Source organism: Ruditapes philippinarum, unplaced genomic scaffold (genome assembly GCF_026571515.1).
Source record: "Ruditapes philippinarum isolate M1 unplaced genomic scaffold, ASM2657151v2 ctg14952_1_1_1_1, whole genome shotgun sequence".
Taxonomy (NCBI): domain Eukaryota; kingdom Metazoa; phylum Mollusca; class Bivalvia; order Venerida; family Veneridae; genus Ruditapes; species Ruditapes philippinarum.
Window position 1 is genome coordinate 6,190 of NW_026859276.1, and position 13,937 is coordinate 20,126.

The following is a 13,937-nucleotide window of genomic DNA, read 5'->3' on the forward strand; positions in this document are numbered from 1 at the left end:
ATCTCCAAAAGTCCGCCCATTTAAAATAACTAAGTTTGCAGATATGCATAAATCAATGAATTCCTTACCTCTACTATTACAAACACTATCTTGGCTTTTTCTTTTCAGAAATGACCCAGTATTCCCCTTCAAAAATGGGGCAGGCAAATGTGTACAATTAGCATCTAACAAATCATTTTCAACTCCTGTTCTGGCATTTGTATCCCCAAAAAGCATAATATCTCCTAAATTACTATAATGGCTTATATCTTTTTCAATAATGGATAAAATGTCTAAGTTATGTCTTAATACATATGAAGAGTGTTCTGGTGCCATACTGGCATGCGAGCAGTTTCCGTACAAAAATCGTAGTTACTTAATCATTATTTTTTATTACGCTCACTCACCAAAATTTGAATGTTACACATCAATATTCGGCTCGTCATACAAATCATGGAAATTCCATCATGTTCTAAACATAGAATAACCCTTAGTTATGAGGCCTCATATGGGGTACCGAAATTATCCATTATTTTGTATGAAGAGAAGTAGTTCCCGTACATAAAATTTAACCCATTATAATTATACAATTTTATTATATCGGACCTATTTTTCATTTATAATTGTTGAACAGACCATTTTCTAAGAGATAAATAGATGTAATTCAGAAAATAGAAAGTAGACTAAACGCGTGTATCTATTACCCGGTACCGTTACCCCCAACGCATTCACATGCGATGGCATGCTTGTATGCATGATATTTTACGCATCAAAGCCATAAAATTATTTTATATAGTCATATTGGTCAAAATTCTGATAATTAAACAAGTTTTCATCACATTGCCTTCTTATCTGTAAACAGGTGGTATTAGTGGAAAACCCTTTAACATGCCTCACGTGTAAGTATGTTTGCGCATGCGCGCAAAGACGGAATTCCCCCATATAAAACAAGGTCACGTTTTGACAACGCACAGGTGAAAGTGATTTAAAATGAGACTTTTTATACGTACTGCCGAACTGACACTTAGATTTTGTCTCGTTTATGTATCTACTTGATTTGAAATGAATTTTTGAAGAATGCATGTAAAAATCAAGCGTTTAAATGAAAAATACGGGTACTGCTTCTGTACGGGAACTGCTCGCATGCCAGTATAAGTAAAGCAAATATAAAGATCATTTTCCAATGAAAAATAATGTTTACATAGTTTCAACCATTGAATTTCACTACATGTATTTTCAGATATGAAATGCCTGAGATTATACCAGGATTAAGTAAAAATAACATTCCTCCAGACACAGGATAATTTTCTCTGTTGGTCTATAAACAGCATATGAGTCACATAATCATCAATGCAAATACCCTTTTCTTTATCACATTTTGTCTCTTGTAAGCAGAGAATATGATAACCTTCAATACTTCTAATAAATTCCTTTTCTGTAAGCTTATTTGTCAGACCATTAACATTCCAGCATCCAATCCTTAAAAAACTTCCCAAATTCTGATACATATTAAGTAACAACTATACAACAGTAACAAACAACCAAATAACTGTAGTCGGCCTCATAAGGCAAAGTGTCAACAAATCATGTTTGAACTCCTAAAATACTCAACATCATTAAAATTCTCCAAATGTAAGTATAATGTGAGATATACAAATAATTGCCACGGAGAATTCTACTGCTCCTAAATGTTAACACTTAACACATGATAAATTTTCTTCATAAATAGAATGAATTTTACTGAATATCCAGTACAGTACAACCATCTAACATTTATTTACCTTAATTGTAATACTGACTCATATAACATTAGCCAATACATTGACAAAACAAAATTACATTACTTGTTAAATTGACTGTTCACATAGAGCGAGATCTTATAGAAATTAGAGATCTGATACATTTTAAATTAATGTTTAAAAATCAATATTATCATTTATTAACTTTCCGGGTTAAATGAAAATGTCGTATTTTACAAACCGGCTTCAGACAGCGCATGCGTGGAAATTTGTTTAGTTGCATGACTTGTGCAGAAAACCGATAAATTTCAAAGAAAATGAGTTCCATCGGAACAGGAGTGAGTAAACAATGATAGATTCTTCAAAGTAAAATAATGCATTGATCTTGTTAAATTTTTCGTCAGGAATTCTTTAATAAACACTGATGAGATTAGTTGTTTTCCCTTTGTTTACCAAACCCCACCCACCGAAAATGACATGGTAATCGATACTACAAAAACGGAATGAGTAGAAACTCCTGGTTTAGAGCCCGGGGACTAGTCATGATTACTGACTTACCATATCAGACATAATAGGCGGTCAAGACTATACTCTATTTTACTGACGTTTTCTCTCTGACTGTTCAATCCATCTTCCAATGATGTCTATCTCCTCGTGGAAAGAAGACATATATGTCTATGCGTCAAAATCGCAATATAAATAAAAAAGAGTTGTTAAAAACTAAAAAAGGATAAAAAAAGAATTCAATATTGAATGTTAAAAAGTACTGGTTGGAGACAAATTGGCCAGCTCAGCCCAAAAAAGTACTCGGCCCGAGTAAGCTTGGCTCTGTTCAAACTTGGCACAGGTCAACTCGGCACACTTTTCAATTTATTGATATATTGGTTTGGTTTATCATTCTTTATTGTTGGAACCACATACTTAATATATGGTCTGATTTACAAACGTGGAAAGATGTTTTCTTAAATTATTGTTACATTTTTGGTAATGAAATCATTTTCAATGATTTTGGAAATGAAAACTTATTACAACCAATTCATGTGAACACATGGTACTGTAGAGTAGACAATTTAGGTAATTTTGATACCCTCCTTCACAGGCCTCAGATATAAGTTTCTTGCATATCAGACAGAATTATCTCTCGTTAACTCCGGTGCTAGAAAACCCTGTCTTACACCCCCCAGGTAAGACAAGTCGCGTGCTTTAAATGACGTCATTGCTGTGTGCCTTCTACGGATGACGTCATTTTACCGTTATGAATGAAGTCTGTAAGTTCATATGCTACAGTACTGTAAGAAAAAAGTGCCTAATGAAAATGTCAGTTTTTTTGTAATTTCTTTTCTGAAAATAATTGACATGTAATATGCAAGAAAAATAATCAAACACTGGCTTTCGGTACAGAAGGGAATATCTAGCTCTCGGGGTAACTGCTGTTTAGCAGAAAGTCGGCAGAGCCTCACTCCCGCCATAAACAACTACCCTCGAGCTAGATATTCCGGTCTGTACCGGCAACCAGTGTAAGATTCTTATAATCAACATAATCAGCAATAAACAAACTATGGAAAAATGTTTAAAAAGTGTCCATTTGGTGGTCCCTGGCCAGTAGTGGCTTGAAAACTAGGGTGGGACATGTTCAATGCTACCTATGGCTGCTGTGGGGTAGGGAGTAGGGCAACTGTAGGAGGTAGGTTCCAATGGTATACAACCTTGGGACCCCTAGGAAAGAAGGAGAATTTATAATAGTCTGAAGTTCAACAGTTTCAATAAGTTAACATACTAAGGGGATGGGCATCATGACCATGGCTTGATGTTTAGGGGAGGGATGTCACATATTTTTCTATGGAGATAGCAGCCAGACCATGTTGAATCTTGTAGAAAAGGGATAACCTAGCATCTCAGATGATCTATATGTTAAGTTCAAAATTTCGAGGCATAAGGGAGTGTTGCTTGTTTGTGACGCTAGAGTAGAGGTCATTATTTGTAAAAAGTCAAATAAACGTCTTGCACACAGAGAGTGCACATGAGAGTGTCATAAAATAATAAAATATAATATAAAAAGGCAGTTTTTTGTTTCTTTTACAAAGGACCAAACTAACTTGACCAGTAATTGGGAATGCAGTGAGTTTCCCAAACATACTTTATGCATTGTCTTATTCAAATAAGACATATTCAGTTAAAATTTCCTAGATTTCAATAAGTTTCTGAAATAAAAGTATTTTACTCAAATATAAGCATAGTATATCTTGAAAGGTTAAACATTACATTAAAACATTTTGTGATATATAATTTTGTGTTTTTTTCTGCAGTATGATTTGTCCGCCTCACAATTTTCACCAGATGGCAGAGTATTCCAAGTTGAGTATGCTTTGAAAGCAGTAGAAAACAGTGGGTAGGTACTTTCAAATAGATTTCACTTTAATACTTGTTGATTTCAATTCTTATTTACTAGCAATTGAATACCTAATTGACATTACGCCGCCTGTCAATCAACCTGACAAACGTCTTACCGATAAGCCAATCAGCGATCATTATCAGTTTCATGCTAAGAATAGATGTCTGCAAAGTCTGCCATTTTCCTTAGACAAGTTATCTGTCTATGACAAAGGTGTAGAAGTAATTAAGATTGAAATAATTTTAATTTTCTGTCGATTTAAAGCTGTTTAATCGGTATATTACTTAAGTTACCAAATATACTGACGTATTGACAGACCAAGTTAGTTAGTTTATTATACAAAAAGACAGTAAATTTCTACATACATGTATGGAAATTTTAAATTTTATGGTGTCTGTAATATAATTTTACTGTTTTTGTTTTGTTACTTCAATTTCAAAATTAAATCCTAACATAATCATATACTTTTCTACACATAATATCTCTTTGAATTTGTAACATATATTGACATTCTGTCAGTTTAAGATTTTCATTGAAGTCAACAAGAAATAACACCATCTTTGTTAAATGTTTCATGCATCATTGATACATAAATGCAGATATTTTTTGCTATATCATAATACATTATACATTGAATAATACTATTCAATAAAATCAATAAAACCGTATTATGTCTAAGGTTCTTACTGACTGGATCACATGAATCAGTGGGCGTGTCACATGAATCAGTGGGGGGGAGCGATCCCTTCTCTGGCGGAATGTCAATTACACAAAAGTTTCAAAGTTTTATAAAGTTCATACCTACTTTCATCATTATAAGTACACCCTCTGACTACTGTATTAGGGAATTGATTCTTTGACTCGGTGATCTAGATCATTGTTACTTTTGCTTATAAATGGGTGGCCACAAATTTGAATCCCAGTCATGGCATGGTCTTTCCTGATGCATTTGCATCTTCCTGTTACAAGCTTAATCATTCGTAAACAAATTTACTGCAGTGAAAATTTTTATGTTTTTCAGAACTGCCATTGGAATAAGAGGAAAGGATGGGATTGTCTTTGGAGTTGAGAAGCTTGTTACTTCAAAACTTTATGAAACAGGGGCCAATAAAAGAATTTTTAATATTGATAGACATATAGGAATGGTAAGGATAACATAATTTACTCAATGTAAATCAAAATGCTTTTGAAATTGGATGGTTTTTATAGACAGAAAACAAAAATTTTATACTGGTTACCAGGTCTAACTTGAATGTATGTTCACGTATATTATGCATTGTCATCTATTTCATTTATTTATTTATTTTGTGGATAAAAGTTAAATAATTTTTAGGACATTCTGACATTCTGAAATGATTTTCATGATATCTGATTTCTTTTAATTTTAAAAAGTGTCTTTGTTGATATACAGGGATTTTTTTTGGCTTATTTTATAGCCGATATTCAGTCATATTCCCAATTGAAAATAGTATATTATTTCCACAATAAAAAAATCCAAATAGAAAGTTACAAAATAAAAATGTTGAATATCAAATTCTAAAATCTTTTGAAAATAAGGACTTCTTCAATGTTATCGTGCTTAAATGTTTGAAGATACTATCCTAGACAGTTATTCTTTGCATTCATATAATCACTGTTAAATTTAAGTCATGCATGGTTTCCCAATTTTTAACAAAACATCGCTGAAATTCCCAATTCCATGGGTATGGGTCATGTTCCCAAAATCCTGGAAAAAAAACCCTGGTATATTAAATTATGTGTTTTGATGCAGGCTGTTGCAGGGTTATTAGCTGATGCAAGGCAGATTGTAGAAACTGCTCGAGAAGAAGCTGCAAGTTACAGATCAAATTATGGCACCCCTATACCACTTAAAGTAAGTTTGCTTGTTTGATTCTTTCAACTACTTCAGTCATTTGTCAATGCCATCTGTATGGAACCATGCCAGTTAACATACCTTTTAAGACTTTGTTCTGTTTGTAATTAAGTTTTAAGCTCAATTATTCAAAGAATAGGGAAAGCTATTGCACTCTCTCAGGCGTTATAGTGTCACACTTTGGTTAAGTATGTTGGTATGTCGAAAATTACTGAAAGGAATAGGTTGAAACTTCACACACTTTTTTGAAAGCATAATGACAGAATTTTGGCCCCTTTTGAACTTAAAAAAATTTAATGTCTACATTATCCAGGCACTGAGAATAATCAGGCAAGCTGCCCTACTGACAACTCTTGTTTTATATTTAAACCCCTTTATAGTGACCAGTTCAAAATGCTGTTCGAATGCTGATACATAAAAAAATGTTTAGTTAAGAAATTCAGTAGTTTGTATTACTTATGTAAGAATTATGAATTTTGTATTACTTTTGTTAGAAATATCATATGAACTGTAATTCAAGAATTGTCTTGCATACTGCATAAGTAATGTATACAATAATACAAACATATGAAATTTAACCAAAACCTGATTATTTGGAACCCCAGAATAAAACATTTATCCATTATGTAATCAAATTTATTTAGAATTCAGATTTTTATTATTCATTAATGGTTATCATATGATATTTTCCAGCATCTAACAGACAGAGTATCAATGTTTGTACATGCCTACACATTATACAGTTCAGTAAGACCATTTGGTGTCAGTTGTTTAATGGGTTCATATGATCCCACTGATGGTCCAGAGATGTACGTTATAGATCCATCAGGTGTCTCATTTGTAAGTGATTTTATCTTTAAACATTCTGTTGCCTAGGTGACCATGTTGTTGAGTCTCAACAATTGTATATTTGCATTGAACAATTACTTGATAAAAGTGTCATTTAAAATTCTCTACTGTTGAAACCTTTACCATTAGTTTATGGAATTTTGTAAAAACTTTAAGGCATATGAGTGAGATTTAAACATAATTCTCATAATATTCAGGACTTAAACAAATGTTTCACTGGACATTATGTAAATTGTAATGCATCAGGCCTCGATGATTTTTTTTAGGGCCACTCGCCCTAAAGGGGGAGTGACCTTCCAAATTTACTTGCCCCTTATAAAATGCACTCGCCCTGCATTTTGACAGAAAAAGTTTGTAAAAATGAAAAACAAAACTCAAATTTACTGATTACTGTTCTATATCAGTATAACTGGCTTTATTCTATTACATATTTTATATTTTTATTATATAATCTTCAACATAGCCTGAATACTTATTCTATTCAAATTTTAACACACTCGGCTAAAATATTAGGCATCAAAATATCAACTTCATGGCTAAGTATAAAACATTACGGAACGCATAAGTTATAAAACATTGCCGAATGCTGCTGTTTTTACAGAATCAATTCATCATACACATTTGGTAAAGTTTTATACTAAGTCATAAGGTCAGTGTCCGGTTTTTAGCTCGACTTTTCTATGAAAAGGGGAGCTATCCTACTCGCCCCGGCGTCGGCGTCGGCGTCACACCTTGGTTAAGTTTTTCGTACCACCCCACTTTATTTCAGAAGTATTACAAGTATGGCTTTGAAACTTACCATACTTGTTCACCATCATAACCTCCATCTACAGACAAGAGTACATAACTCTGTCAAGGTTTTTGACAGAATTATGGCCCTTTTTTGACTTAGAAAGTGTATTGAGCTTGGTTAAGTTTTTTGTACCACCTCACTTTATTTCAAAACCATTGGAGGTATTGCTTTGAAACTGACCATACTTGTTTACCATCACGACCTTCATCAACAGACAAGAGGACATAACTCTGTCAAGGTTTTTGACAGAATTATGCCCCTTTTTGACTTAGAAAATACATTGAATATGGGTAAAATCCACTTATTGCCTTAACCCTTTGAGATATTGCTTTGAAACTTTTAATGCTATTTCACATCATTACCCCCATCTGTACGCAAGAGAAGGTAACTCTGTCAAGGATTTGTTTTAAAAATTAAGGCCTTTTATCGACTTAGAATCTTGGTTAAGTTTTTTAGTACCAGTCCACTTTTTTGACTGAACTGTTTGAGATATTAATTTGAAAGTTGGAATACTTGTTTACAATCATGATTCCCAAACATGTCCAGGAGAAGGTAATTCTGTCAAATCTATATATTATGCTGATTGTACAAAAAATATACTGCTTCCTTGGCATAGATTTCTTGAAAAATTATGTTATTATGTCATTTACCAAGGTGTTCTGAGTGACGTAAAAATACCTTATTCTCTCAAAGTGGGTTTAATACTATTAAATTTATTTAAGGCTCAACTCAGTTTTTTTTTCTTTCTTACCAGCCCTCTTTTGACTTAAACATTTCAAACTTTGCTGCAGTGTTCAAGGGTATCACACAATTCAGTAAAATAATTCTTCACTAAATATCTTAATGCTCATGGCCATTGTTCACTTTAAAAATACAGAGATTCTTGTATTGCCTTTTACTGCAAAAACTTTTTTTATTGGCAAGCAATAAAAAAGTCGAGCGCGCTGTCTTACGGACAGCTCTTGTTGGTTGATGGTATTAAGTTTGAAATAAATGGCGTCTGCTGTTTTTTACCGAATGACTTCATTTATATTAAATATTCAGAGAAACATCATTTGGATCTGGAGAATCTTACTTGCCCGACCTGAACTTTTACTTGCAAATGAGAGCGGGCGAGCAGATTTGTCATGGTCTGTACATGTATCCTTTCAGTCAGGCCATTGTATTATAAAGTCCATTGTCTGGGAAATTGTAACCTCTTTGACTTGTAAAATAAAGATGATGTTCTCATTTGTTAATATATGTGAGGCTTAAAGTTATTAAGTTTAAAAAATTGTGTTATTGAAAATACAGACTAATGTTTGATATAATTTTCCAATAAAGGGATATTATGGATGTGCAATAGGAAAAGCAAAACAAGCAGCAAAAACAGAAATAGAAAAAATAAAGGTTGGTGGTTCTGTTTTTTTTCTTTCGATAAACTTATTTAAACATAATTTGAAAACTCTAAAACATTTGAAAACTAAGCATGCTTAATAATCAAATATACATGTGTACATGTTGTTTACAATTGTTATAGATGTCTTATTACATCTGTTACTTTTATAGTAGGGTCTTTATAAAATTCTGTTTTCACAGACCAGTAAAAAAAACTGTTGAAATGTTGAGATAAACGAAAATTTATGTAAAATATTGATTTATGCTAAATAAATTTAAATTTAATTTTTAAGGTCTATGCATAGAAATTGAGAACTAGAACTCCGCCAGTCGGATGTGTCGCCTTGTCAACAATGTAGTTTAGGGGAAATGGCCAGGACAAAAATGAAATATGAAAAATAACAAAGGGCAATAACTAAAAAAATAATAAGTGCAGAGCAGCAGTTTCTGTATACACTGCACTTCTTATCAATAAGATCTATCATTCTATGATGTTTCAAGTCCATAGCTTTCATACTTGAGGAAAAATGACCAGGACAAAAATAAAGTAAGAAAAGCAACAAAGGGCAATAACTCAAAAATAAAAAATGCTGAGTATCAGTTCTTATGCACTGCACTTCTTTTTAATGAGATCTATCATCCTATGAAGTTTCAAGTCCATAATTTTTATACTTTCAGAGAAATGGCCTGGACAAAAATTAAGTATGAAAATAAACAAAGGGCAATAACTCAAAAAATAAGAAATGCAGAGTACCAGTTCTTGTGCACTGCACTTCTTCTTAATGAGACCTATCATCCTATGAAGTTTCAAGTCCATGGCTTTTATACATTAGGAGAAATGGCCCGGACAAAAATAAAGTATGAAAATTAACAAAGGGCAATAACTCAAAAATTAGGAAGTGCAGAGTACTGGTTCTTGTGCACTGCATTTCTTCTTAATGAGATCTATCATCCTATGAAGTTTCAAGTCCATAGCTTTTTTAGTTGAAGAGAAATGGCCCGGACAAAATTAAAGTATGAAAATTAACAAAGGGCAATAACTCAAAAAATAAGAACTGCAGAGTACCGGTCCTTGTGCACTGCACTTCGGGTTCTTGAAAGAAGTATGCATACCAAGTTTGAAGTCAATCAGACTTATAGTGACTGAGTTATGCTCCGGACAAGCTTTAGCGGACGCCGACAACGACGCCGACACAGACGCCGCCGCCGCCGACACCGCCGACAAAAGTAACCCCTATATGTCACCTTTTCAAGGCGACACAAAAATTAAGTGAAACATGTTGCATAAAAAATACAAAACCAGTAATGATATGGTAAAAATCTACTCCAATCAAAAATGTAATGCATTGCACCTTAATCTGAAAAAAGTTGTTGACATTTCACTAATGATATCTCTTATTATTCCAGATGAAAGACATGTTGTGTGTTGATCTTGTAAAAGAAGTAGCAAAAATGTATGTAAAAGTTTATTGAATATTTCAAAAACTTATTCATATGAAAGACTAATATTTTATTTTAATTTTAATGTTATGTTTGGAGTATGAAAAAAGCACAAATTTTATTTATAATTCTAATGCCATTTCGTTTAGATTGATCAGTGGAAAGGCTTTTGCATTTACTTTCCCAGTAAAGAAATTTATATTTTGTACAAAGTCTATAAAAAAAACTTATATAAGAAATGAATATAATCAATCTGTTATTTTTAACTAAAGATGCACTTTACACTAATAGCACAGTATAGAACTATGATTCCTCTTTAATTCAGTTATGCTATATAGTCATTTTACTTTTTCAGAATTTACATAGTTCATGATGAAGTGAAGGACAAAAATTTTGAACTTGAATTAAGTTGGGTTGGAGATAGTAAGTTAATACAATTTTATCAAATTGTTGGCAGAAAGATTTATAGCATATTGCTTATTCTTGATATTTTGTTAGTTGACAAAAGGAAACAGTGCTACATATTCAGATAGATGTTAAGAAATTACTTGTACAAAGTGATCAAAGTTCATTCAACAGGATGTCAAAGGTCAATGATTGATTATTCAGGCTATCTCTTTAAAGGTGCATTAAGCTTCAGAATTGTTTTCCCTTCTGTCAATAGGACAAAACCAAGTGTTTTATAATGTTGTAATAAATAGAACAAGTAATCTGCTCATCACCATAAGAAAAAAGCGCTGAGTGTGTAATAAGTTCTGATATAGGTAGCAAAATGTAAACAAACTTAGTATTGTGACTTCCATACAACATACTAAATCACTGTAAATGTGCTTACTGCCAAAGTAGCAATTCAGCTTCATGGCCAATGAGTAACTGTTTTAGAAACTGTAACAGGATAAGAAAATTAAAAAAGCTTTTGAAAAATGAAATCATTGGCATTTTTTAGGCTTAATTGGCCTTTAAAGATAAACATGTATTGTAAACTCCACTTATAACGATATTCAGGGGACCTCTGAATTTATATTGTTATTTCCGGATATCTCAGGGGCAAGGAGTAGGAAACAGGGTAACAGCATCATTAAAAGAGGTATATCGTTATAAGAGGAGTTTGCTGTATATTGGTTAAAAAATAGAAATTTCTTACTATTGCTTAGCAACCATCTTTAAAAGCATAGTCTTTATGGCTTTCCAAAATTAAAGTATTTCAGTAACAAATTGATAAGGAGTCAGATACTAAATACACAAAAATAGATGTGAAAAGTCATATTTTCATGTCTTACGTTAAGAAACTTTACCATTAAAATATGTTGGCAAACGTGGGAAAAACCAAAAATTTACGTCAGCAGAGCGTATAGTACAGCAGTAAAAGGATGAAAAGAATAGATCTGAGATAAAATTTAATGAAAAATGGAAGCAGGGCCGTGAATCATTGGTGTATTGAAAATGAGCTGTACGGACTGTGCCGATTTTTACCGCGAAAAAATTAAAAGCTAAAAGTGTCTTAAAAATACAAACACAAGTTTACCTTTGATTTTGATTAATTTTATTCGGTCTGACAGATTTCGTTTCGGTCCGACAGATTTTCATGGTTTGTCAGACCAAATGTATGACACTTTTTTTTTAACTTTCGGGAAGTCTGTGTTGCATTGTTTGATTTTAAATTTCTATTTCAAAGATGAGGTTTTCAAGCCCTGACAAAATTAATCAGTTGAGAATATAATTATGTGTGATTTTGATAAAAAGTCCAGTCTGATTATGGTTGTTATTTTTTAATTTTTCACATTGTTACGTTTTTATCATTTCAGTGACTGGCGGTAAACATGAGCTTGTTCCTAAGAATGTTTTTACAGATGCAGAAAAATATGCCAAGGTATATATCAACATTTGTGTTTTTATTGCTCAAATGAAAAAAAAAGAATCTTTAAAACATAAAAAATTGTTTCATAACTTGTGAAAAAGGCTACACAGGATATTTTGTCCAGAGCATAACTCTCAAAGTATGTAAAATATCAACTTGTTAGTTAGTAGGTCCTATTGAGAGGGCACAAGAAAGATGACTAGCCAATATATTTTTTGCTCTTTGTTAAACTGCATGTGGAGAATAACTTAAAAAGTGTTTAAGATATCAACTTCAAACTTCATGGGTGGATAGGTTCCATTAAGGAAGAGTGCAGTGCTCAAGAGTGATAAGTCTGACCTTCATCATATTTTTTTAGTTATTGCCCTTTGTTGTTTTGTTTTACTAAATTGTTGGTCAGGACAACAGCTCAAAAAAAAATGTTTGGGAAATCAGCTTCAAATTTCATAGATAAATTGAGTGCATTAAAGAGGAGTGCAGTTCTCAAAAGTGACAACTCTACACTTAACAATTTTAGAACAATTGTTCTTTGTTTTTTTTTTCTTGCCCAATTTTTCCACTTTTCAATTTCACTCGTAGCTATGTTACTGATGAAAATATATAATCTTTAGTTCACTCTATGAATGGTATTTTGATCTTTCATTAAAACAAACAACATGTTGTTATTATTACTGTGGGCGTTTTTATGAATTTAATGACCAATTTGTTTTTAGTGGGAAAAGAGTTTTAGGCTATCTTCCTTCTGTTACTTCATAGAATCCCCAGCAATTATTAAGCTGCTCTTTATAAAAAATGTCTTCTATTTGAATTGAATTTGCATTGCAATGCTAACTATTTGGTCACTGCATATAAAGATGTCTGATGAAATAAGTATGTTTATCACACACCGTGCCGATTTTGCGACTCCGTAAATATGGTATTGCACGGCTGTGCATATATTTTTGACGTGACGTCTATTAGCGTTATACAAACATAGTGTAAAGACGCGCGAAATGTTAGCGTTATACTATAGGCGCGTCAATTAAAAATGACTCTTTTTTCACTTTAAATGGTCTTTATTTTTTGGGTATGTGATAAATAGAATATTAAATTCGTGTAAGTTCATTACTGAATTTATTGCACTCGTTGAATAAAATAATATTATGCTCGCCAGAGGCTCGCATAATATAATTTTATTCAACTCGTGCAATAAATTCAGTATTGAACTTACACTCATTCAATATCCTCTATTAGTCAGTCTGATTTGATAACATATTAAACATATAAATATATTTATTATTTCAGGAATCTCTGGAGGAATCAGATGACAGTGATGATGAGGACTTGTAGAAAATACTTTGTGATACATTTAATATCATTCTACATACAATATCATCACTACTGGACTTTGGTGCATAACAGTGCTATTGCTGAACGTTAAAATATTTGTGTACTGAATTATATTTTTGAGAACTGGCTGCAGGAAAAAGATTTTTGAAGATGACTTTTGAAAATTTCCTATTTATCCACTGCATAACCTACTTCTGAAAACTTTTTCTATACATCCACTGCATTACCAGGGAATTTTTCTAATTTAAGTTTTGCAGGATGTCTACAATATATGAGATATAAATAAAATGAATGTCATCAGCCTTGTG

At 32.3% G+C, this 13,937-nt stretch overlaps 1 protein-coding gene across 1 annotated transcript; it reads left to right on the forward strand.

Moving 5' to 3' along the window:
• The first annotated feature begins 1,936 nt into the window (after positions 1-1,936).
• LOC132755946 (proteasome subunit alpha type-3-like) lies at positions 1,937-13,714 on the forward strand. The gene is made up of 10 exons (XM_060746887.1): positions 1,937-2,056; positions 4,025-4,107; positions 5,132-5,255; positions 5,882-5,983; positions 6,677-6,823; positions 8,949-9,014; positions 10,410-10,456; positions 10,798-10,865; positions 12,248-12,312; positions 13,585-13,714. Exons 1-10 carry the CDS (start codon positions 2,036-2,038, stop codon positions 13,627-13,629), a joined length of 768 nt encoding a protein of 255 aa, XP_060602870.1. The 5' UTR covers positions 1,937-2,035; the 3' UTR covers positions 13,630-13,714.
• The last annotated feature ends 223 nt before the right edge of the window (positions 13,715-13,937 follow it).

Excerpts from the sequence above, each read along its gene's own strand:
- LOC132755946 (XM_060746887.1), top strand. The coding sequence starts at position 2,036 with ATGAGTTCCATCGGAACAGGA. Across the intron at positions 5,984-6,676 it reads GCACCCCTATACCACTTAAA|CATCTAACAGACAGAGTATC; the intron begins GTAAGTTTGCTT and ends GATATTTTCCAG. Across the intron at positions 10,457-10,797 it reads GTAAAAGAAGTAGCAAAAAT|AATTTACATAGTTCATGATG; the intron begins GTATGTAAAAGT and ends TTACTTTTTCAG.